A 22,589-nucleotide genomic window follows, 5' to 3' on the forward strand; every position below is an offset into this window, starting at 1 on the left:
ACACTCCAAATAAAGACTTTTAAATCTTTAAATATCACTGATTATTTTTATTGTGTGCGTGCGTGAAAGTGACAAAGAAGATGTAAATCCACCAAAGAAGGTCTAAAGAAGAATTTATTATATTATTAATTTGACAAACAGTTGTTAAATAAGGAAAATTAAGTTCAGTACCAGCATTAGAGGAGGAACATGAGGGTTAACGCTGGTTACAGAAGTGGCTATAGTTAAATGTGAAACTGAAATGTGAATCTTTTCTCTGTTTGTTTGATGGTCAAACAGGATTAGTAAGAGATTAATAAGAGTGGAAAAGTGAATTTTTAACACAGCCATGAAAGACTTTCTGCATTATTCAATGCCAACGCAAATGCAAAAAAACCCAGATATGGATTGTTTTCTAAAATGAATTAATGCTTTAGATTTTACACCATGAATAATTGTTTTTTTAAACAAAATTTCCACAGATGCCGTTGACCGTGGTGAGGTGAGATACAATCATATTTGATTAAAAAGAAAAAAAGCACCACATGGTGTGTGTTTTCAATGTGAGTTTAGAACTGGCTGGAACATGTGTCTAATAATATTCTCATCATGCCGAACACACATAAACATACATACATAAATCTACAGTTAATAAAGTTAGAAAATCAGGGACCTAAAAATTAAAGTCAAATAGTGTGTTGTATGAAACACTATGCAGCATGTTATTGGCCAAGAGGATAAGAGTTCACCATTTTCTATACAAACTAATGAATGAATGAAATCTAAGGCCTACTAGGAGCATCACACCACATACGACAGAACTGTTGAGAATCAGCTCTCTTGTGCATCATGGAGGGATCTGTCCCCCAGAAACTCAGATCACAAAGCTACAGAAGTCAGGGATTGTTTATGGATTTGCTCCAAAAGGGCACTGACAACATTCATGTTTTTTTTTTTTTTTTATAGCAATAGCTTCATTGACTCCCATGGTGGATAACTGGAGTGATAAGAGGGATTCAGATCCATGGTAACATACGATCACTACTAAGAATGTAACACCACTGCAGAAGTACCCTGTGTCAAATCACATCATGTTAAACAGAGCATTTATCTTGGGCATCTGGCGAGAAACTGAGAATCTGTAAGAGAGAAGCACTTGTAAAGTGTACTTGCATTAACTTCACTGCAAAGCACAAAAGATGAACTAATTCAAAGTACGCACACACCCATCAAGAGATTTAAGACATGCTGAATGAAAGCTAGAAAACAAAGAAATGTTTCTGGTTAATTAGCATCAAAGCAAATAAAAAAAGGCTTCAATAGTGTAAAAGGACGTGTGTGTGTGTGTGTGTGTGTGTTTGCATCCCAAGGCGGCATAGCACTAGTAACTCATGGCATCACGGGCCAAATGTAGAAATGCCCTTTTACATTCACATAAACATGTATTATGACTGAAAACATGTTGGGAGTAAAATTGTACACTTGTCATTAGAAGTGATTTGATCTGTACGGTATCAGGATAAAATATGAGGTAGCTCATTCATTTGTACTCATCTTGGGTTCGGCCTGTTTAATTTGGGACACCGAATATCTGTTCAGCTCCACACCTTCCATTTCCACTAAAACAACTGCACATTCAGGCCGTGGACACATCATCAACACAGCTGTGCTTTCTGCTCTCTTCTCAGTCCAAACTAAAAATTCGAGTGGTGGCACCGAGCAAGAAGAGCCATCACATGGAAAGATTGTCATTCTCAGCCTGTAGTCTGAGATTTTACCAGAGACAGTGGTTTCTACTTTCAATCCAATCGTGACAATGTTGGGCTGAAGGCTAATTTCACATAAAACAAACTTTGTGTGTACTGGAACAATGAAAGCGGTATCTTAACACTAGCACCTGCATAGTTTATTCTCTTCCCAAAGCATCTCTCAGAGCATGGATACAAATTCTGTTACAAAATGAAGGTGTTTTTAATCAAAGGTGTTAAAATATAATAAACAATAAAAACAATTTTGTCTGTGCAATGTTTTATTCTACAGTTTATCCAGAGCTAAAAGCCATTGTTTTCAACAAGACAAAAATAGATCAGCAAAAAAATAACCTGGAAAAGAGACGAGTCCCTGGGTGAAGCTTCTGAAGCCACGACAGAGTGGATGGTTTTAGGTGAGAGGAGCCTCGTGTGACCTGTGAAACATGTCAGCCGGCTCACAAGCTACCTAAATGTTCAGAGTAGAGCCAGAAAGCACCAATCAACAACAGCCACCTAATAAAAGAGACCCACAGACAGGTTAAATGAAAGTGCAGTTCATTGAGAAGACCCCAGCAAAAACTCCCAACTTCACCAGTTACCCCAGTTTCTCCCCCCAAAGGTCAGAAAGGGGAGTGGCACTGAGTCGACAGCGTGTGTGTAGGTAGTGGGAGGTTGAGGCGGATGACTCCTGACAGTTTAATCTGTGGCCATTTCCAAACCAAGTCTGTGTGAAAAGAATCTTTTTTCCTAACATATAATTTGTTGGTTCATACATATTTTTTTCATAGAATTTTGTATAGGTTATATAAAAGGCTCTATCTGAATTTCACCTAAAGCAAACAACCAATGCAGGTGTCATTTCCCAAGGTCCCTCAATTGTCTGTTATATGATGTGGGGCAAACTGGGATGGGCATACAGGTTTCCTCTGAAGAAGAGCAGTAACTCAGCGAGAAGACGCCACCCGGGCAGATTACGTCCCCTCGCATCTGTGATGACAGCCTCCATGCGTAGGAACAAACAGTGAACAGGTGAGTCTTTACATCCAGAGACGCAGTCACAAAGCGTCTGGATGGCTCAGCTCTGTGGAGTCATCACCAGCTTTAGGTGTCCATGCTCCTTGTGACCCTCTGCCCTGTCCCACCCCACCCCCCACACCCAGCGTAGTCAGTGCACACGCTGGAGGTCAATCTTCCAGCAGGTCTCTGTCCAGATCCATGAAGGGCTCATCAATGTAGCTCGCTATGGCACAGAGAGAAGTCCTGTCTGAGCCCAGCAGAACTGACACCGTCTCCTTCCAGTAGCTGAAGGGAATACAGGAGCTCTGAGGAGTGAGCCCAGAGAGGAGTTAGAACAATAAAACTCATTTTGATTAACTGCTCGTTACTGACTGCATCTTAATTAGCTAGCTAACCACAGTTTCTGCAAACTAGGTCAAGGGTTTGACCCCCACTCTGGACGGCACCACCTCCCATGGGTTCACCACCTGTGGGAGGTGCCGTAGGACTTCGGTGCATTGTGGACTGTGCAGCTGCCCCCGCAACCAGGGCCTGGACCCAGATAAGCGGCAGATGATGGCATGACCACAGTTTCTGGCAACGGTTAGTATCTTCAATTAGCTGTCAACTTACCCTTCTCGTGTAAGGCACAGTTCGCAGGCTCAGATAAACCAGCCTAGCTTAGCTGTAATCCTGGCTGTCCATTGGATCAGTACTAATGCCTACATATATATTAAGCTGATAATTTCACCATTAACAAATGAGCAAATGAGATTAAATCAAAGTGATCAACCTTGTGTTTACATGTGACAACATCTACAGCAGCGTGAGCTGTAGCTACAAACGGTGTTGATGGTTAAGGTCATGTATATACTTGAAACGTTATGAAACTCCATTAATACTGAAGCAGCCATGATTGATCATTTTTGACCACTTGGGGGCAGTGGAGGAAGCAAAAACATTACACTGACACCACCTTATAAAGCTGTTACTGCTAACAGGTTATCAAACAGCTATTCACATCTTCAGCAGGTACAGTGACACTAACATTCATTTGGACTCATGCTTCTCTCCAGCTGGTGAATTTTAAGCCCAACATTCACTCAGCTTTAATCCCCATTTTGGTTTCACCAAAGTCCAGAGGGAAGTAACAGGCTCTCCACTACGTTCACCAGCTAGACTCTAACTTTGTCTGTTTGCTGTTTGGTACTGGGCATGCTGTGTACAGTGGGTTTATCAGCTGAGGGGAATGGCCTGTGTCTCTGTCACTACGAGGGAGCCCTCTGACCATTTAACCCACTGTTTAAGTAAAAATACTGATCAGCAGTATTTTTCAGCTTCAGTGCTAAAAAGTACAAAGTATAAAACCCTCACCACTGGGGAATGTGGACTACCTTACTGTAAGTGAAGCTGCTACAGCTCCAACACAGTGACAGTGACCAAGCGAAACTTATCTCAGGCATCCATGAGTTTTACTGAACTAAGTGAGTAATACTGCAACAGCACAAAACCTTCCAAACTAAAAGCCTGATGTTTCAGTTGACTGAGAGTAGACATTGCTTGTGGTAGATATTCAGTCCAAGGAGGCTGGCGCAAAGAACTGTTTGTCTTCCAAGGAATATTTTAGGGTTTTCTGTGTGCAGTCACTTTATCACTGCATTGACACATCACTCCAGCCGATGATAGTGAACACTTAAAACATAAAGGATCTTTCCCACCAACCAGTTTCCCTCAGTGGAAAAGGAGGTAAATTTCCTGGAAATTTGGAGGATTTCCAACTTACAACAGTTAACACTTTCCAAATCTACAAGATGAGGTCATACTTCTTTGCAGGACTAACACAGAACCAACGTCATAGCGAACATTTATACTTGTGCGCTGGTTTGTCAGCGTCACTCTGCAATTACACCCCCACAGTGCTAGCTGGAAGTGGGGTTTGTTTACGTCACTGTGTAGAGTTTCTTTCTGTACTTCAAACAATGGCTACTGACTCATGATAGACTTGGAGCTGATAAATGTTGAGTAAAAGTTATTTTTACCGAAATGCAGGAAAGAGAGAAGACATCAGAGGAGATGATGAATATGGCCACTGAAATGACTGAGGCAGAAGTAGGTCTGCCACTAAGAGACATCCTACCAAGCAAACCAGTCACAGTTGCTGCCTCGCTGTGACGTGTTGTTGCATTCCTAGGAAGCTGTACGTCGGGAAATGGTGTAGGGTAAGTGGCTACGCAGTGCCTACGGCACAGGTGTCAAACCTGTTCCACAAAGGGCCATGTGGCTGCAGGTTTTTGTTCCAAAGAAGCAGCAGCACACAGGAATTGACTCATTTAATCAACTACCTGCAGCCACATGGCCCTTTGTGGAACAGGTTCGACACCTCTGGCCCACTGAACATTAATGGTAAAGACTGAGAGGAGACTCTGACTCGCTGAAGTTTTAACTGTGTGCAGGAAAGAGTGAGAGCTACTCACATTCTCCAGACAGGTGCTATCTTTGTCCTTGTTGAGGTAGTGGCGCTGCCAGAAGCGCAGTAGGTTGTGGAAGTTGTTGAGCAGGCAGCCCGGGTACTTCTCAGCGTACTCCTTCTCCCGCAGGGCGTTGAGGTAGAAGGGCAGTTTAGCCTTTCTTCTGGCCAGCATCAAGATCACCAAACTGGTGTTTAAACAGCTCACATTCTCCTGCAGGGAAAACGGGGGATGGCATGGATACAAAAAGGAAAAGGACTTGAGTGATTAAGTATTTTGCATCACAATCCTGACAGATACAAATCAATTAAACTTCTAATTGCAACCAACATTAATTTAGGTTTAGAATAAAATAGTTTGGTTGATTTGTGAAACCAAGAGTTCCTCATTCCACAACTGTTTTGAATTCCTCCGAACACATGTGACAAAGTAAAAATGAAACAAGACCTGAGTGAGAGTCTGTACGTTGATGATGTTGATCAGTCGGAAAAGGAAGGAAAGCCTGTTCTCCACTCTGGCCATGTAGGACAGAAGGCAGCACTCAGAAAGTACCTCCACCACTGAGGGGAATACAAACAGTAAAATCAATTCCTAAAAACCTCTTACAGAAGTAGCACTTCCATTTATGTGAGAACTTAAAACAAAAACAAGGAAACTTTTTGTATTCAATATGAACATCACAGAGAAAACGCTCTGAAAACACTTTTATTTAATACAATGTGTTTAAATAACAGTGTTTTCAGATTTATCCATATAAGTATGGACATGGTCCAACATTAACTGTCAACGTAGGTGGTGTTGATCAGTATATTCTGTCAGAAGTATACAACATGGGCAAACTTTCCATCTCCGTTTACCTTTGACATCTTCAGTCTGGCTCTCAAAGCGGTCCAATGAAAGAACGATGCAGCGCACCAGCATGTTAGAGTCCACCAGAGAGCTGTTGATCTGTGTCAGGAAGGTCTGAAACTACAGAAGAGAAATCAAACCATACCATCTAACACTCTAGCTGATGCACAAGTTAAAAACGGTTGTAAAATTTAATTCCGTTCGGCCAGCATGTACAATAACTTTTTACAGGTTGTACAATTGTACCTTCTCTGGTGTGTTGACATATTTGTTGAATCTTTTGAAGGCATCGATGTTGAACTTCATGAGCTCTCCCAGCAGATCAAAGTAGCTCTGTAGGACATCTCGTGACGTACAGCCACTATCTATGATGCAGAACAAGATGTGCTGTCGAGGGATGAAAGTAGAAGGTGAGCAACTATTTAACCAAGAGAGGTAAAAAAAATCAAGGAGAGATCTGTGCGGTGTGGACTGTGGAGTTTTACCTCTAGTAGTCCCCTCTTCAGGAGGAACATTTGGTCTGCATAGGAGGTGGCTCCTCTGAGAAAACTTTCCACTGCCCTCGCCTGCCAGAATCTACACACACACAACAGAAAGAGTCAGCAAAGCTATAAAAAGCAGAACTACAAATCAAATCCAAAGTAGCAGAGAGCCTGGTGCTCCACTATAGGAATGTTTGAATTCTTCAAGTCGGATCACACTTAAAATATTAACATCTTCACCTCCTGCATCATGATCTTTGGTTTTTACAAATGCTGACCTGAAGGACGAGTCTGGAGGTTCCCTCTTCATGACAGCGAGGAGGCGCGTGAGGAGGCCCTTCTTCCCATCACACACTAGGCTTCTGTCTGTGTTGACAAGAGCTTCCACCTCGGGGATGTTAGCCTTCATGGATATGGCACTCAGTTCATTCAGCTCCTGGCTATTCAGCAGGAGGTACTTGTTCCTGAAAGACAGACAACACATTAAACAAAAAATAAACGCAGCTTAAAATGAAGTAAAGTCTGATCCAAAGTGACTGAGTTACGAGTCACTTACTCATGATGATCACTGAAACTCTGGAGTAGCCGCAAAAACTGGATTTTGAAGGATATCTCCTGTATAATGAAAATAAAGAGTTTTAAAGGTCATGTTAAACTTGAAAACGTTTCCCTTAATTGCCCAGAGTCAGTTTCCAAATGGAGTGTTGTGCTAAAAGCTCGTACTGGACTACAGTCGCAGTTCTCATTCTGGCCGTGCACCACATGATTTGAAGCAGTGTACTTCCTCCAGATCAGCTTGTCAAACAGGTTATTGAGCCCTGGGATGAGACGAAACTCAGCCAGCATCTTGTGGACCTGTGCAGACACACAATGCGGTGGTCAGTGAACTACACTCTGCAACACTTGCACTTAAATCTCAAGGAGAGAGAAGATGTGTTGTTAAGTACCTGGTTCCTTTGTCGGCCCATGAGAAGGACACATAGCACATAGAGCACTTCCACTTTATACATGATCTCATGGACAATCTTCATGGACTGGGGAAGTCGATGTCTCAGGGGGCTGGTGGCCAGGGAACTCTCATCTGATGACTCTGAAAGTGAGGGAAGTAAGTATCTCAGTCAGAGTTTGTAGGATTTAAGTAGGACGAGGAACTAGCAGCACAAGTGACAGTTGTCTCACCTGTACTACTTTGCTCAGCCTCCTCAGTAGCCATCTGCATAAGGGCGTCTAGCACCAGAGCATTGTCCAGCCATGTGTACCAGTCCTCCAGCTCCTGCAGGAAGTTAGCTCCTGTGGCCTCAGACACCTTTCTAGTAGCCAGCTTACACAGCCGCTCAATGAACCCAGGGATGTTCAGGAGGGTTACTGAAGGGAAAGAACATGTGAGTTCACCATTTACTACTACAGTGGCACAAAATATGTTGTGTTTAAAGACAACTTACCCTGGTTGACCTCCGCCCGTGACGGGCTAGCATTGCGTTTCTGCTGGGCATTTTTGGCCAGCAGGGTGTGCTTGTCATCGTTTCCTACATCGGGTTCTGAGATGGTGACAGACAGGATGCGGCAGAAGTTGGCCAGCTGTTGCTGGTCAAAGCTTTGGACCAGGCCTGACAGGTTGGGGATGCCTTCTAACTGGATCATCTCCTTTAAAATTGAAACACATGAACCGTTACCACAAAAAAATCTCACCATAAAACAATATGATTTGAACTTTTCACTTTAAATTAGAAACAAATAATCAGCATCACAGATCGCAGCAGTTTTTTTTTTTTTAATCTATTTTGATCTGAAATAATAAGTTACCAGACGCAAAAGCACTGTCTCAGGATTGCTTCCTTAACTCTAATAAATAATCCATACAAGGCATGCCTGTGCGTATATCAGCTTCACTGAAACCTTTAATACACCCAGGGAAAGCTAAGGCATAGTAATGCTTAAACAGGGTACTTAAAAACAGTCAGTGTCCACTGCTGCAAAAAGAGTTTTTGAAAACATTAAATGTCTTAGCTAGTTGCAAGATGTTAGCATGTGACAAATTTGGGACCACACATTTTCTACATTCTCTGTAAGCTCATGAGGAACACCCCTTGCACTGCCCTTCTGTGTCGTAACATTCCTTGTAACAAATGTAAGAGGCCTTAAAGCAGCATGATACTTCTGTCATGGTGTTGGAGACGTTTAAATCGTCAGCTGCTGTAAAACCATTCCTAATGATACAGACATCCTGTGCATAGCATCGTGCATTATATGCCTTAAACATTCCTAGTGCCATTCTCTCACTTTGTTTCATAAAGAGAGGACATCATCTGCACTGGCAATACTTTTGTTAGATCACAAAACATTAATTTCTCTGTCATCATTACTAAAAAAGAAGGAGGACAACCTTTAACTGATCTGCTCCTGATTGTCTCTTTACCATCCATTAACATTACCAGGACAAGAAATTATATAGAAAACACAAGCAGCCCAAAGTTTGCAATCACCCTGACACTTTGATCTACAGATAATTAACTTAGTTGCAGATGATCAAGTAACTGTAATTTTTGAGGAGAAGCACAAGCTCTAATTGGAAAGTCTTAAGCCTCCACCTGTTGGCACCATAAACACCTTGACGGTGCAGCATGGTTTAAACATTTAGAACATTTAGTAACATGGCCTAATCAGAAAAAAGGAACACAAATTTTAAATTGTTGCTTGATATCAAGAGAAATTCAAGTGGAGCACAGCATGATTCTAAAATTAAGGCAGTGTTGTGACATTAGGGTGTTAGCAGCTCTGCTAGGCATAAATAGTCTGGCATTAGAGGTGTCTGTACATGGACAAGGGAGTCAGTGGACAACAATATACATTAGCCTGCAGAGCAAAGATTAAAAAGTTATTTTCACAGAAAAATTAAGTTCAAATATGAATTTGACTGATTTTTAAAAAAAGAGGGCCTAAGGAAAAGATTAGTTTTTAAGAGCATAAAATGTCACTGCATAAAGTGACTTCATTGACCTTTCAACTCTGGAGTCAACAGGGCCATAAACAATGCCTAAAGCTCACGCTGAGGATTTAATCCAAGTATAACTCTGACCTTTTTGACTCCAAGAATATCTTCAATTAGAGTAGCAGTCTGTAGGAAGGTCTTCTTGTTTGTCATCAGGGTGAAGAGAAACAGAACAAAATCATCTCTCGCTGCCAGGCTCTTTGTGACCCCCTCCGTCTATGAATAAAAAAAAATGTGCACATTAATTAAATTCCGCCAGTTCACATTTGTTAAAGTGACCTTGTTTTGAGAAAATATAACTGCACAGAACAACTGCAAGGAAAATCCTTGCTATATACGCATGCTAAGCTGGAGCAAGGTATGGTGCACCTCTGACATTTCTCTGGTATGTAAAAAAATGTAATAGGATACTCACACATATACAACAGTTGTAGAGAACACTAAGGCAGTCCTTGACCAAGTCATCATTCACTGTTGCAAGAGAGACACAGACGTCAGTCTAAATTCGAGTCAAATGTCTTCATATAAAAACACGTTAACCTCCCAATAAAAGCAGACATGTTTGTGGATGTAATGTCAGTCCTACTTACTTTTGGGTTTTTTCTTCTGCATAGTTAGTGTGGGTCTCATCAAGATCTCCACAAGCAGCTTCAGGGAAACAGTAAAACAAGCATTCAGTACTGTTTTTATATCTCTAGTGTCTCAGTATGAGTTGTACTACACATAACTACACATGACAACTGACTGTCCACAGTGAACAGGCTTCAGAGCCTTTGAGTCCAACAATAACAGAGAATCAGGCATCAGGAACTTACATCGACTCCACCAAAGAGGTCAAAGGTGTACGTGTTGGGGAAGGTGGATTCCTGAGCGGTCTTCCTGTCCTCCGTGACAAAAGACATGGCCTCCATAGAGAGCTGGGATGATAATACCTGACAAAAACCATTGTTCACATGGAATTTACATCACCCAGGCTCCAAAGTGAAACATTCACCAACAAGTGGCAAAGAGCAGTAATTCTACAGCCTCACGTGGACTAGTGCTGTGTGGCTACCTTAAGAACGTTGTGGGCATGGGAGAGGTCACTGTTGGGATGGCTGCTCTCATAGAGCTTCTGCAGCAGAGTAGGGATGCCATTCCACTTGGCCCGTTTATCTCTCTCCTGGAGAAGGCCTCCTGGGAGCTGCGACACATAAAAAGAGGCAAACTTTAAAAGTGAAATTTACACAGGGAAGATTACTTGTTTAATTGTATGTTTAACTGCTTCAAAACGGTTTTAAAGGTCTGTCATTGTAGTAACTGAGACCATACAACAAGAGAGTTCGTGAAGTCAGTTAGTGCAAATATATTGTGAAGCAAGCCCATAAGGTGCAGCAGAATCTTAAAGTTGACCCTACAGCATACTAGAGGCCAGTAGAGTGATCTAATCATAGGTGTGCTGTGTATGTGTGTGTGTGTAAACTAAACTCTTGTGCAGCATTCTGAATTGAGGTTTTTGGAAAGGTCACAGAAGAGGACATTTTCTTTATCAAATGGATTTATTGATTCTACAAGTAATGAATGCACACACACATTTTCTGTGTGACTGCAATGCTCACTGTTGACACACTCTAAAGCTGTGACAATGACATGGCTTTAGACATTTATGAATGAAAAATTACACGATAATGCCTCACCCAAACAGAACATAAAAATGATCTCCTGGGTGTGTATTTACTCCTAAGAATCATAATTTCATCTTTTCACAAGGAAGAAACATTTTGTAAATCCTGGAGTTTCCAAGAAGCTCACTCAGATTTCACGCAGCCTCTTTTCATTCCAAATGTTGAATAATAAAAATTCTTATTCCTATAACTCAGGCACCATAGGCAGTCCACCTCCAAGAAAACAATTTGGAACTTTGTAATCATTGTAAATTAGAAAATCTAAATACTGACAACCACAATTTAAAATTTTATCTTGGTGACCAAGTAATTATTCATATCTGAGTAACTATTTACTATTTACTATTTAATATAAAGGTAGAGGTGTGGTGGGGTCCACAGTGGTTTCCTCTCAAAATAACAAACTATTTTGCAAACAGGGCAGGAGAGGTAACCTGACTGAGGAATGTGTCTGTGCTCTCTGCTGCAGCTTTTTGGCCTGCTGATGACCTACACTCCTGAAGACTGGCCCCTCACACCAAAAACCTGCCATGTTTGTGATGTGATTTATCAGTAGCACTGACACGACACCAGTGTATTTTCAAAATTTCTGTGACCACGGCCGCTGACCCAACCCTCTCTGAGCAGCCTGAGAAAAAGTGGTCAAATTCGACATTTTCCAGGTGATCAAGGAAATTATCCTAAAACAAAAGGTTTGCGTTGTTGTGCGGCTTTACTTTAGAAATCACCGCCGAGAAGCAACTAACTTAGGTTACCTAGAAAACTGCAAGTCAGCGATGAAGATGAAAGGCACGACACTGACATGCACAAATGAAGCACGCAAACTGGAATAAATGGTTTTATTGGATTTGCAATTCAACGGGTTAAGTCGCGGGTGTTTAGTAAAGACAGTGGAGCCGATGTACGGTGATTAAACGTGTCAAAATGTACATGTGCGACGTCAACATGCCTGAGGACTGGTCAGACAAAAAAAAAAAACAACATAACAGCTGACGTAAACTAGCGTTATATCAAAACGCAAACGGGGCCATTTGTCCTCAAAACCTGCAGATACCTTGTAAATGTTTTCTAGTGTGGAAATAAAAAACAAACTTGCTAACATTAACTTGTGCAAACAGCTGTTGCGGCGTATCCATTTATGGGAACGATAGTTATTGTGGTTAGTGTGTCGTTACGTAATCACCTGAGCTGTTCAGCTGGCTTAGCTAGCTAGCTGACGTTACCGTGTTTGCTAACATTAGCAAATGTTAGTGTCGTTGATTAACGTTGGGTGATTTAAACGCTTCTAAACCTGAACTACCGCCTCTCCAGTAACACGGACACCCCAATGCCCAACAGAAATAATAATATCCCGTTAAACGTGCTGTTCAAGACGCATTTATGTCGTCTTTAACCTGGCCTGCGATGCTAAGCTAACGTGAAGCTAACAACAAAAGACCCATTTGGTGCGGAGCCTGCTTCATACACTTCTTGTAGTGCTAACGTTATTTGGCTTGTCAGCGAGCAAATACTGTTAGACATAGCTCAACGGCGTCAAAGGTTACGAGTTACTTTTTCAAAAATACCCCGTCATGTTGTAGCTAGCTGTAAAGCCAAAGCTGACTGGACCGGCTACATCTCCAGTCAAGTCTCCAGGACAACGTCTTCGTGTTCAGGCTGGGTTCCAAGCGCAAGTCCCTGGTCTCAGTCGACCAACTTTCCGCTGTGTTTACTCCCGTAACATGCATCGTTTCTCTTACCTGTGTGCCGCGACTGAAACCCTGGCCGGTAATTTTACTGGCCGTGAACTTTGTGACAATATTGCTGTTGCAATTTCTTCGTTTTCCTCCAGTACAAGGGGACTCGGACCCCAGAAGCGTCGCCATTATTTCTTCTTCCTGAACTGAACTGTTCGGGCAGGAAGTGGAAGGCTTTGATGAATTATTGGAGATAATTAAGCGGCATCTGCTGGCAGAAAGGCACACTCTGCAAGAATCCAGTCACATTCATTTTATTTTAACTGTTTATTATGATAACCACTTTATACCAAGTAATACTAAGAAAATATAGGCCAGAGTCTTCTGTGTTTAGGTGGTTATATTTGTATGTTGCTCATTTATCACATAGCTAACGCACTTTATTGGATTCCAATAACATACCCATGACAACAATCATATAACAGTAATATTAACATAAAATATTACATTCAAACAGCATGTACAAATTAGGTTGTAAATTAAGGGATACATTCAGCCTTTGAGATTAAATAAGAATATGTCTCACTGTCTTTTAACTTTTAGCTCTCACATCCACTGTGTGGCTCTGTGGGCACAAAAACTGCCTCTTGCTGACATATAGTATGTCACCGCTCCAAGCATTGTAGTGTCTCAGCTCTCCTGCCACTAAAGGACGGTGTACTAGGGCTGCATATGGGCATACAGGCGACCTCTTCCTTTGGCTTGCCCAAACTGCAAATGAGACAGTTCAGTATTTGACTGCTATCTGTCTGACTTCATTCTTTCTGACTGATCCGCCGTCTTTCCTCAAGTGTCCCAGCTGTGATCGTTTCCTCCCGTCATTTGGAGGTAAGAGCTGATGGCCTCCCTCAGCCCCTCGCTCACCAGAGAGTGATCTGAATCCGTTCTCTTCCTCCTGTAGATCACAGACCTGGAGGAGACACAAAAGTGAAGTGATTACAGTATAAGTGATAAGAAAGTGCTTAATTTTCACTTTTCCACAGTTTTTCCCAAAAATGGTTGAAGTTTCTGTTTTAACTGTTGTGTAAACATGGACAGAAGATGCTCTGAATTAGATAATTATCATCTATTGTAGGCCACATTTATCACCATTATTTTTTTTGTGGGGGGGGCTGAACACTAATGCTCATTTCCAGGAGCATTCTGCTCTACGCTTTGTTACAGACACTCAAACTTGGCAGATATCCAGTGCAAGTACGGTCTTATCTGTTGGCATATGTTTTGGTATTGTATACACACTCTTCTCACTCAGTTTATTCAACCCCGAAACACAAATTTATGAAGAGTTGAATCAACATCTTTGTGACACTGTCAACAAAAACTGAAAATGATAAGCTCCACCAAGATAGGCCACTAGGGGCTGATGCAGTACTCTGTACCAAGCAACAGAGCGACATCTTGTGGCAGGTATCAGCAGATGCAAAGCTAGAGAGGGTCTGCCGCACCTGCTAATGTCCTTCCAGTTGATGGTAGGCCTCCTGATAGTTGTGGGTATAGGCCTGGCCTCTCTAGAGTCACCCTGGATGAAGCAAGGCAGTGTCAGCCGACAGAACAATCCATCTGTAAACTCTGTCAAAGGAGGAAACGTTTTAATATCTCTCTTTCAGGGTTTGAGGACTGAGGTGAGAAAACAGCAGTACATCCTCAGCACTGACCTGAATAGTGTTCCACCAGGCGATGCAGGGAGGGGAAGGTGAGTCCTGAAGATATGTAGACCCAGCCATTTTGGAGCTGACAGATGCGGTAGTGCTTCACACTGTCTTGGTACGAGGAGTTGGTTCTCCTCAAGACGGACAGCGAGTAACAATCTAAAGACAGAAATAGCACACAGACGCAGCAGTTAAACTTAACTTCTGTTAAGTGTTAACCCTCTCGAAAGGATGGAAATTATATTGCTCCACTAACACCACACAACATTTTAAGGCTCATCTTATTTTTGTATTAAAAACAAAAAAAAGAAAAAGAAAAGAAAGAAAACATTCTGACCTCTGTTTGTCTCTGACTCTCTGATCAAGAAGGCTCCAGTCTGGTTATTGGGATGCAGGAGCAGCTCCACTGCTTTGTACCTGCTGATGCCTGTGAACAGCCACCTGGACAGAGTGAAGACACGGGAGACATTTAGACTAGTGGGAACAGTAAGACAGAGGGTTGTCATGCAAACAAAACAAGATATTTTGCTGTTGTTTTTAAGGTTTGGAAAATCCACTGGAACAACAGCAGCGACTGGAGGAGGACTGAAACTACAGGAGGCAGAGGCTGATGTCATGTCGCTGAGAGAAACGTCTTGTTCCAAACATCTGTCTCCACTGAGATGAAGTTCACCTACGCAGAGACGACCTGCCAGGGAACTCCCCACCTTTCATTTCACTTATGTATAACCCCACCGTTTTCTCACACACACACACACACACATACACACACACAGACGGTACAGTGACAGACGTCTTGACACGCATCTTCATGACTGTAACTCACCTGTGTGTCACCTTGGCGGTGTAGTTAGTGGGGATGTAGCACTCACGGCCTGTGGTTGAGGATCTCACCATCATAAAGTCACCATCGCTGTTGGAGAAAATAAGCAGTCATGAGTACTTGTGTCTGCTGAGGTGAAACCAAGAGTTACGGTGAGACATAAGGAGCTACACCACGTACTCTGATATGATGGTTAGCCTTTCCCCCATGCACAAGGTCAATCCAGTGTGATCAAAGGACGGGTAGTTATAGAGGGAAACAATCATGCTTTCCTGGGGGACTGCAGAGAGAAAGAATGAGATGAAAACAATAAACCAAATCACGTTTCTTAAATTTTTTTATAAATGTTTTTATTTTCTGTGTTGATGTCTTGGGGATTGAACCTACCTGGTGATTCAGGTTCAGGTGGATTTTCAAGGATTGTCAGGTTTGATTGACATTTGATGGGGCAGATCCCCATGTTCTTTGGTTTCTTGCTGATTTGAAATGGCTCTTGTGCCTTAGAAAGAGAGACAGAAAAAAGAGTGAGATAGGGATCATAATTATAAAATCGTGCTTTTTCAAAGGCCTTCAATAACACAGTCATAATTTAATTATTCCCCTAGTTATCACATTAGGTCACCAGCGACACAGCTTACAGGTGCTGCACATTACTTTGTAACCTCACAGCAAAACTCAGATGATACAGGAAGGTGCCTAACCACAACAACAGGCATTGATATCCTGTGTCAAATTTCCAGGCAGCGTGTTTGTTACATGAGAGAGATACATAACAACAATGGAAAGATGAGATTTTATTCTCATGATGCATTCTACTTTGCATTCTACGGGCAACAGCACATTAATAAAATATCTTAACTAATCTAAAAAAACAGTTTAAACCGGAGCTCATTTCTCCATTCATCAACGGTGCACGATCATTGGTAAGTTGAAATAATTGATATTTCATAAACATGAAGAGGTCGCAAGTAACATACTCACCTCCTTCAATTCCTGTATCAAAAATGTTTGTGCAGAAATTGTATTCTCAAAAAGTAATGAGCCAGATCCTTCTCAGAGCAACGAGTAAATTCCAGGTCTTGATGAAAAAGCTCCCCAGTCTGAAGAGACCAGGCTTCCTGTATGGTCTTTATGTATGTCACCCGGCTGCAGCTTCCTGTGACGCTCAAGACCTGACTCAGAACAGTTCGTATTGATCTCTCTCATGCAGGCTGTTTTCAAGTAGAGCTACATGCTTATCACTTGTTTATGGAATTTACTGTATGCTTGCGTAAGCACGATTTACATGTACATGTACAGGAGCCTCGTGATGCATTGTGGTGGGCTGAACTAGTGACATCATTCCACAATGATGGTTCATGTAAAAAGGCTGACATTGGACAAAGTTGCCACTACCTCCCTTTTGGTTTTACAGCTGAACCGTGATGGAATCTGGCCACATTTTCCATGCCAACCCAGTGCTCTGAATACATTCAGTCATTCTCAGTCATGTTAAAACTTTGCCACTGATGTTAAAATCAGATAAGTGGCAATGCTCTGCAGAAGCATGATGAAGCTTTCCCTGTCTGCCTACTCGTGCCCTGATTTATCAGCAGTCACCAGGTCATCCATCGTGCTGGCACTGCACATTCGGTCAAACAAAGCAGTAGTGGAGCAATATGATTGGCAACAGGGGCATTTTTTTAATGGGTAAACCATTTGGGTGTGAAAAAGACAACGAAAATACACATTTTATCATTTATTTTATTTCTCTACGTCAGAAATGAAAAGATTTCTGGTTTCAGTATCTGCTGAGAGAGATGTTCCTGCTCTTCAGATGCCACTAAGACTTTGATAAGGCCACAAGAATGTTATATCTCCTCTCATTCTAGGCATTAATGTACTGTGCGCTTCTTTTGAAGCAAAAGCACAACTTTACTGTGAATGGAAATATTAAAATAATCTTTATTTCAACACATCAGATTTATACTGAAACCTGGAGAAGGGCCTGTAAGCATGGATGGAAAGAAAATTTTATCAAGACCTCAAATTATTCCATACGTTTCTCAAATGGTTTTCTTAATTAGGTCACTAAATATTGGAGATTTCCAATTTCTGTGTTATCCACCTCCACCTTTAGTCTTTTATGGTAAATGATTGAATTGCAATGAAGTACAAGAGTATTATCTTAAATTGTTTAGATTTTAGTGCAGATTTTAGATGCAAAACCATATATACTGCAATCCAACACAGTAAAGCTTTTATCGTGTCCACCCCTGCATGTAAAATATTTTGTGAGCTCATTTATGTTTGATATCAACTGAAGGAAACTGTACTGAGGAGCCTCACAGTGGAGAACGAATGATAGCAAGAATGACGAGAAGCCTCAGTGGGTGACATGAACATCAGATTAACATTTGGCGCCTTGGATGTTCTGCACATCTTTTCTATTTTAAGTCGATCTCCTCATCTCATTTGCACAACAGCTGACCATTGTTGTTTTCTCAGTGTGCTAAATATAGACCGTCTCATTTTGTCTCATTTGTGACAACAGCAGTTATCACTGGGTGAGGAAATAGAACAAGTGCGGTTGGAAACTAACTCACCACAGTCACCTCACTTTTCCACTAACAGAAGAGGAAAGATACAAGCGCTTGCTGCACTGACATGTTCAGTAGTTTCTCTTTCTTTCATTCAAATGCATTCAACGCACACACCTGTTTATATGCACTTACTGGCCAGACTTAAAGTTATCACACTGATACAACAAACCCACCAGACATATTCTCATGTTGTAGCTTTATTTAGTAGTAATATAAATGAGCTGAATCAGCAGACAGTGAGAAGCACCACTGGGCCCCTCAGTGAAGGGACTCATACTTTTCACATCAGAGCCCACTAGTTACAGGTTGTTCAAACATCACAGAATAATCTAGTCAACTGAACAAGAACATCAACACAAACCGGAAAGAAAGAGGGCACGATGAGCTCAGTGTGTGAAGTGACGTGTGAGTCGACCTACAGGTACTCTTCCTTAACACTGAATGGTCCTTTCATGTTTAAAAACAGCTCTCTGCAGTTTCCATTTAGTTTTACTTACAGTGTGCTACAGTATGCAGTGCTTCTTCCATGTATCTTCCACATCACTTTTTCTGGCATCCTTTTTAAATATATACTGCAATCCTATTTCTGCAGCTACAGTTTAGTGATCCCTCTACATACTTTGAGACTAATTTGCATTGCAGCAAGTTTAAGAATAAAAACGGATACCATGACACGCAATCAGTGCAGACCACATTTTGAGAGCTCACAACAGAAGAGATCCGTGAAAACAGTCAAAGTGTTGGACCGTGAAATCAAATCGAAAATCGACAAGTTACTATGAACGCGTGGAGGATTTCTACAGTGTGTGTGAAGACATATAAACAAAGACAATGTGAAAAAAATAAATACAAGAGGGTGAGGTTGGACAGTTGAGTCAATGATATGGTTTGACCATTTGAATATACAACACAGCTGAATGCAGTTATGGTTTCTGGTAGGAATGTGACTTTGACAGTGTATTCAATATAATATTTAATAATATGCATCTGTTAATATATTTATTACATCCGCTTTTCTAATCACATAGTTCATCACAGATCCTCCTGGCGTTGCATTGCTTAGGAGTGGGATGAGAGAGAGAAAGAGAGAGAGAGAGAGAGGTACAGGAAGAGAAGGGGAGAGGGCACATAAGTTACTATGGGAGGGTGCAGGGGGTGGGGGTGGGGCTTAGCAGGAGACCTCCATGGTTTGGGGTCTGGCCTGGCTGTCCAGGCCCCCGGTGGCGCTGCCCTCCAGCAGGCTGTTGAGGTTGTTGCGACTGCGACTGCTGTCCATGGAGGTGATGCTCGAAGAGGAGGTGGTGCGTGAGCGAGCCAGACGAGTCATTCCTGCTGACGGCACTGAAACAGAGAAACACAAATTAATATTCCACTCACACGGCACACAGACTCAGGGCAGTGTGGGATCACTTACATAGCCGAATACAACAACAACTAAAGTGCTTACCATGCAAACAATTCTAAAATACGGAAACTCGTCAAATAAAAGAAAATATGTGACAAAAAATACTGTATGTGTGTCCATTGTAGGAAAAATGAAAGCAATACAAAAGCAGAATACAGCATTTACAATCCAACTCAACTGACAGGAAGCAACACCAGCAGGTCATGCAAGAAAATAGGACACTGAGGACAGATTCCATGCTAACAGGAGAAACTAAACTCCTGCAGGGAGATGAATATGTGTCAAAGTATGCAAAACAATCTCGCTGTGCATAATACTCAGTGTGTCCGCCATACTGAGCTGCTGTTGAATAGCTTTACGAAACAATGCTCTCTGGAGAATTTCTGCATACATTGACATTCATCCACTGTAGGGTGTTACAAGGCCATTGGGTTCAAAGCCTTCTAGTCTGGCAGCTGCTCAAGAACCGGATACCTGATTCGTTGCTCAGGTGACTGAGAAGAACGTAGGGAACTGTAAGCAATGATTAAAAGAAGGAAAGAAAGAGGGAGAGAGGGAGAAATGTTGAAAAGGCAGCTCTTATGTTGCTTTATCCCACCTCAGTGTTTCTCTGATTCAAACTGAGGTTCTGTTGCAACTTGGTGGTCGTGGAGGACAAATACCTAGCAGCAACATATAAGATAATCATGGTACGTGTGCAAACTAGAAGGTTTATTTCCTATTCTCTTTGGCTATTTCCCTTTCACATTTCACACTGTGGCAATGTGTTAATGAGGGAAAAACAGCTTTCAGAAACATGCCGAGGTGTTAAGATTTATTTTCCACACTTTCTCTGCGCAGAACACTCTTTTTAATCTCTTCTAATCCTGCAGTGGCATTTACTCAACAGGGGGACTCGGTGGCCTTTAAAGCAACACTGAGGCACTGGCATACTAGCTACACCCGAGGGTGCCTCCCACAGTGAAGGGCTTGGGAACGGGAGAGAGCAAGTGAGAATTAGCATTTCAGAAAAACACAAAGACAGGCATCATCTGTGTGGCCAGAGCAAGCAAACCTACATTCATCACTTCTTCCTTCCACGGATCAGAGTCTGTTTGGTGCACTGCAAGTCAGTATGGTCTGACAGCAGTGTGCCTGCTTTTTTTTTTCTCTGCAGATGAATGACTGTAAAAATCGTAAGGCCTGTTTAAGTATGCACTTTGAGTCTCTGTAGAAAGAGACTGCATCATTAAACAGTTAGAGATTGAAAAGAAAAGCACACCAGGCAAAAAAAAAAAAAGGATTTTTTGATGCCCACTCTCAACTAAACAGGAAGTCAATTGCTTTTCAGCACATCTCAAGTGTCACTGTCATCTCAGTCATGCTAGAAGCACACACACCTCACCTACTGAGGATTGTGGGTGCGACACACTGCAAAGAGCAGAAAGGAAATGGTGTTAGCATCCACCTAGTTGCACAGGCTGTCCCTCTCTCCGTGACCAGGTTGACAAAAAACTGTCTTTTCATGCATCGGTGGCCACAGTCCAAACCCCACCAGCAGAGGTGTTTAGGCAACAGCTCTTAGAAGTCTGATGAAAACAATCTTCAGTTAAGTAACATTTTCATTGCACCCACGTCAGCAGGAAATTCAGTGAAGAGCACAAACAAAACAGTGACCACAAAGACGTCAGCCCCAGCAGGTTTTAGTATGTTAACCAACTGATCCAGCAAAGTTTAAGTCTACTTACATGTTTTTACCCTCTAACTGTTAAATGAGTTCACAGTTAGTGAAAGACATAAGCTCATGTTTACTTACTATAGCCCATGCCCTGAACAAAGTACTTGAAGGCCTCAGCAAGTTTCCCTGGCTGTGAAGAGATAAAGGATAAAAGTTAGAAGATAAGTTAGACAAGGAAAACTGCTGAATAACAAGGATGTGTGTCTCAAACAATTAAAACCCACCTGCACAACCTGGGGCAAGCCTCCGCAGTCAGCCATCTGAAAGAACATCATCATCAGTCTCATTAATAGATCCTAGGTACAATCACAAAATGAATGCCATATATTTTATGCATTATAAAATATACTGCAAAAACCTTCACCTTTAGCAGTGTGGTCTTTGTCGGATTTAACCTGGAATTGCACTCCACCTTAAACATCAATGAGAGGTTAATACTGAGCTCAAATGAATAAATAAATAACAGCAAATTCCTCATGCAGCCTCTTAAGTTATTGAGATGTTGACATGTAACTCACCACAGCCTCCACAGCAGGTGATGTGTCACCAACCACCAGCAACGCAGGGCACCTGCACAGCAACAGATTAAGTGTAATCATTCTCAAATCACACCGTGCACTCAGAGAAAACGTGCACTTGTCTCGTCCCAGTCTCAAAACCTACGTTAGTGTGTTGACTGTGTCCTCATTCAGACCTACGACTGGCCTCTCGATCTCCAGGTCCCGGCGGCTGGTGCAGGGAGACAAATTATGATTAGTTAGGTGGAGGTGAAATAGTTTGATCTGGCAAAAACATGAGGTGACTTGGCAGAGATCCTACTTTGCCTTGCACTTCATGATTAATATTCTAGCCTTACGCTTCATATTTTGTGAAGCACTGCTTATTTCTGTGTATTCAGGTTTGGTTAACTGCAAATTCTGATACTACATGTCTCAGGTGTATCCATAAACCTCAGCAAGAACACAATAAAAACTAGAAACTGTTTAACAAAAACATTCATATACACTTTACAATAATGCACTGTGTCTTACTATTGGTAGGAGCCACAGAAGAGGGCCAGGTTGTCCTGGTTGATGTCTTGGGCGATATGGAGACGGTAGGTCTGGATCAGCTCCTGGTTCTCTGTCAGCTCATCCTGGGGAACAGAAAAAAAATTCATCTGATACAAACAGGAAATGTTTATTCTACTTAAAAGCTAATTTTGACTTTTTAAAAAAGGAAAAAAAAAAAACAAAAAACAAAAAAAAAACAACCAAAACTCTGAAACAGCACAGGGTGAGTAATACTGCACTGCAAGAGAAACTCACAGTGCTGAAGTGGTGAGCCATGACGATATCCACCAAATTACTGGTCCATCCAGACAGCTGCACACGAGAGGAAAACAGGTTAAATCAGACAGTTGACTCTGTTGGCACATTATGGTTACGGCAACATAACTATGCCCAGCTTTACATGTAGTATATGTACTGACATATAATGATCAGTTTTGAAGGAGGCAA

General features: G+C 41.9%; 3 protein-coding genes across 3 annotated transcripts in view; all 3 read right to left on the reverse strand.

Moving 5' to 3' along the window:
• Positions 1 to 96: 96 nt before the first annotated feature.
• trpc4apa (transient receptor potential cation channel, subfamily C, member 4 associated protein a) lies at positions 97 to 13,122 on the reverse strand. Its single transcript, XM_041033302.1, is given in 19 exon segments — positions 97 to 3,052; positions 5,201 to 5,407; positions 5,642 to 5,754; positions 6,052 to 6,163; positions 6,290 to 6,430; positions 6,529 to 6,619; positions 6,804 to 6,989; positions 7,082 to 7,140; positions 7,249 to 7,380; positions 7,473 to 7,615; positions 7,705 to 7,890; positions 7,968 to 8,169; positions 9,602 to 9,730; positions 9,930 to 9,985; positions 10,105 to 10,162; positions 10,330 to 10,446; positions 10,569 to 10,697; positions 12,918 to 13,085; positions 13,087 to 13,122. Coding segments are annotated over 19 exon segments (2,403 nt in total). The 3' UTR covers positions 97 to 2,914.
• A 36-nt stretch (positions 13,123 to 13,158) lies between these two features.
• On the reverse strand, positions 13,159 to 16,520 carry sla2a (Src like adaptor 2a). The gene is made up of 8 exons (XM_041032893.1): positions 16,368 to 16,520; positions 15,774 to 15,885; positions 15,567 to 15,666; positions 15,390 to 15,476; positions 14,901 to 15,004; positions 14,570 to 14,722; positions 14,360 to 14,483; positions 13,159 to 13,824 (listed from the first exon to the last, which is right to left on the reverse strand). The coding sequence occupies exons 2-8, from the start codon at positions 15,844 to 15,846 to the stop codon at positions 13,701 to 13,703; spliced, it is 765 nt and encodes a 254-aa protein (XP_040888827.1). The 5' UTR covers positions 15,847 to 15,885; positions 16,368 to 16,520; the 3' UTR covers positions 13,159 to 13,700.
• Positions 16,521 to 18,153: 1,633 nt separating this feature from the next.
• The window catches only part of ndrg3a (ndrg family member 3a), a 32,134-nt gene continuing 27,698 nt past the window's right edge, over positions 18,154 to 22,589 (reverse strand). The window contains exons 9-16 of the mRNA XM_041033815.1: positions 22,398 to 22,454; positions 22,122 to 22,225; positions 21,754 to 21,819; positions 21,609 to 21,660; positions 21,455 to 21,502; positions 21,315 to 21,350; positions 21,169 to 21,220; positions 18,154 to 19,309 (exon numbers count right to left, since the gene is read on the reverse strand). Coding sequence (XP_040889749.1) covers positions 19,137 to 19,309; positions 21,169 to 21,220; positions 21,315 to 21,350; positions 21,455 to 21,502; positions 21,609 to 21,660; positions 21,754 to 21,819; positions 22,122 to 22,225; positions 22,398 to 22,454 — 588 coding nt within the window. The 3' untranslated portion in view covers positions 18,154 to 19,136. The remainder of the gene's footprint in view (positions 19,310 to 21,168; positions 21,221 to 21,314; positions 21,351 to 21,454; positions 21,503 to 21,608; positions 21,661 to 21,753; positions 21,820 to 22,121; positions 22,226 to 22,397; positions 22,455 to 22,589) is intronic.

Source organism: Toxotes jaculatrix, chromosome 3, assembly GCF_017976425.1.
Source record: "Toxotes jaculatrix isolate fToxJac2 chromosome 3, fToxJac2.pri, whole genome shotgun sequence".
In the NCBI taxonomy this organism is placed as follows: Eukaryota; Metazoa; Chordata; class Actinopteri; family Toxotidae; genus Toxotes; species Toxotes jaculatrix.

Bases quoted from the DNA above. Each gene is read 5' to 3' on its own strand.
- sla2a (XM_041032893.1), bottom strand. From the start codon at position 15,846: ATGGGGATCTGCCCCATCAAATGTCAATCAAACCTGACAATCCTTGAA. The intron at 15,477-15,566 runs GTACGTGGTGTA...TTTCTCCAACAG, and splicing joins AGGCTAACCATCATATCAGA to CGATGGTGACTTTATGATGG. The intron at 14,484-14,569 runs GTCAGTGCTGAG...CTCCTTTGACAG, and splicing joins CCTGGTGGAACACTATTCAG to AGTTTACAGATGGATTGTTC.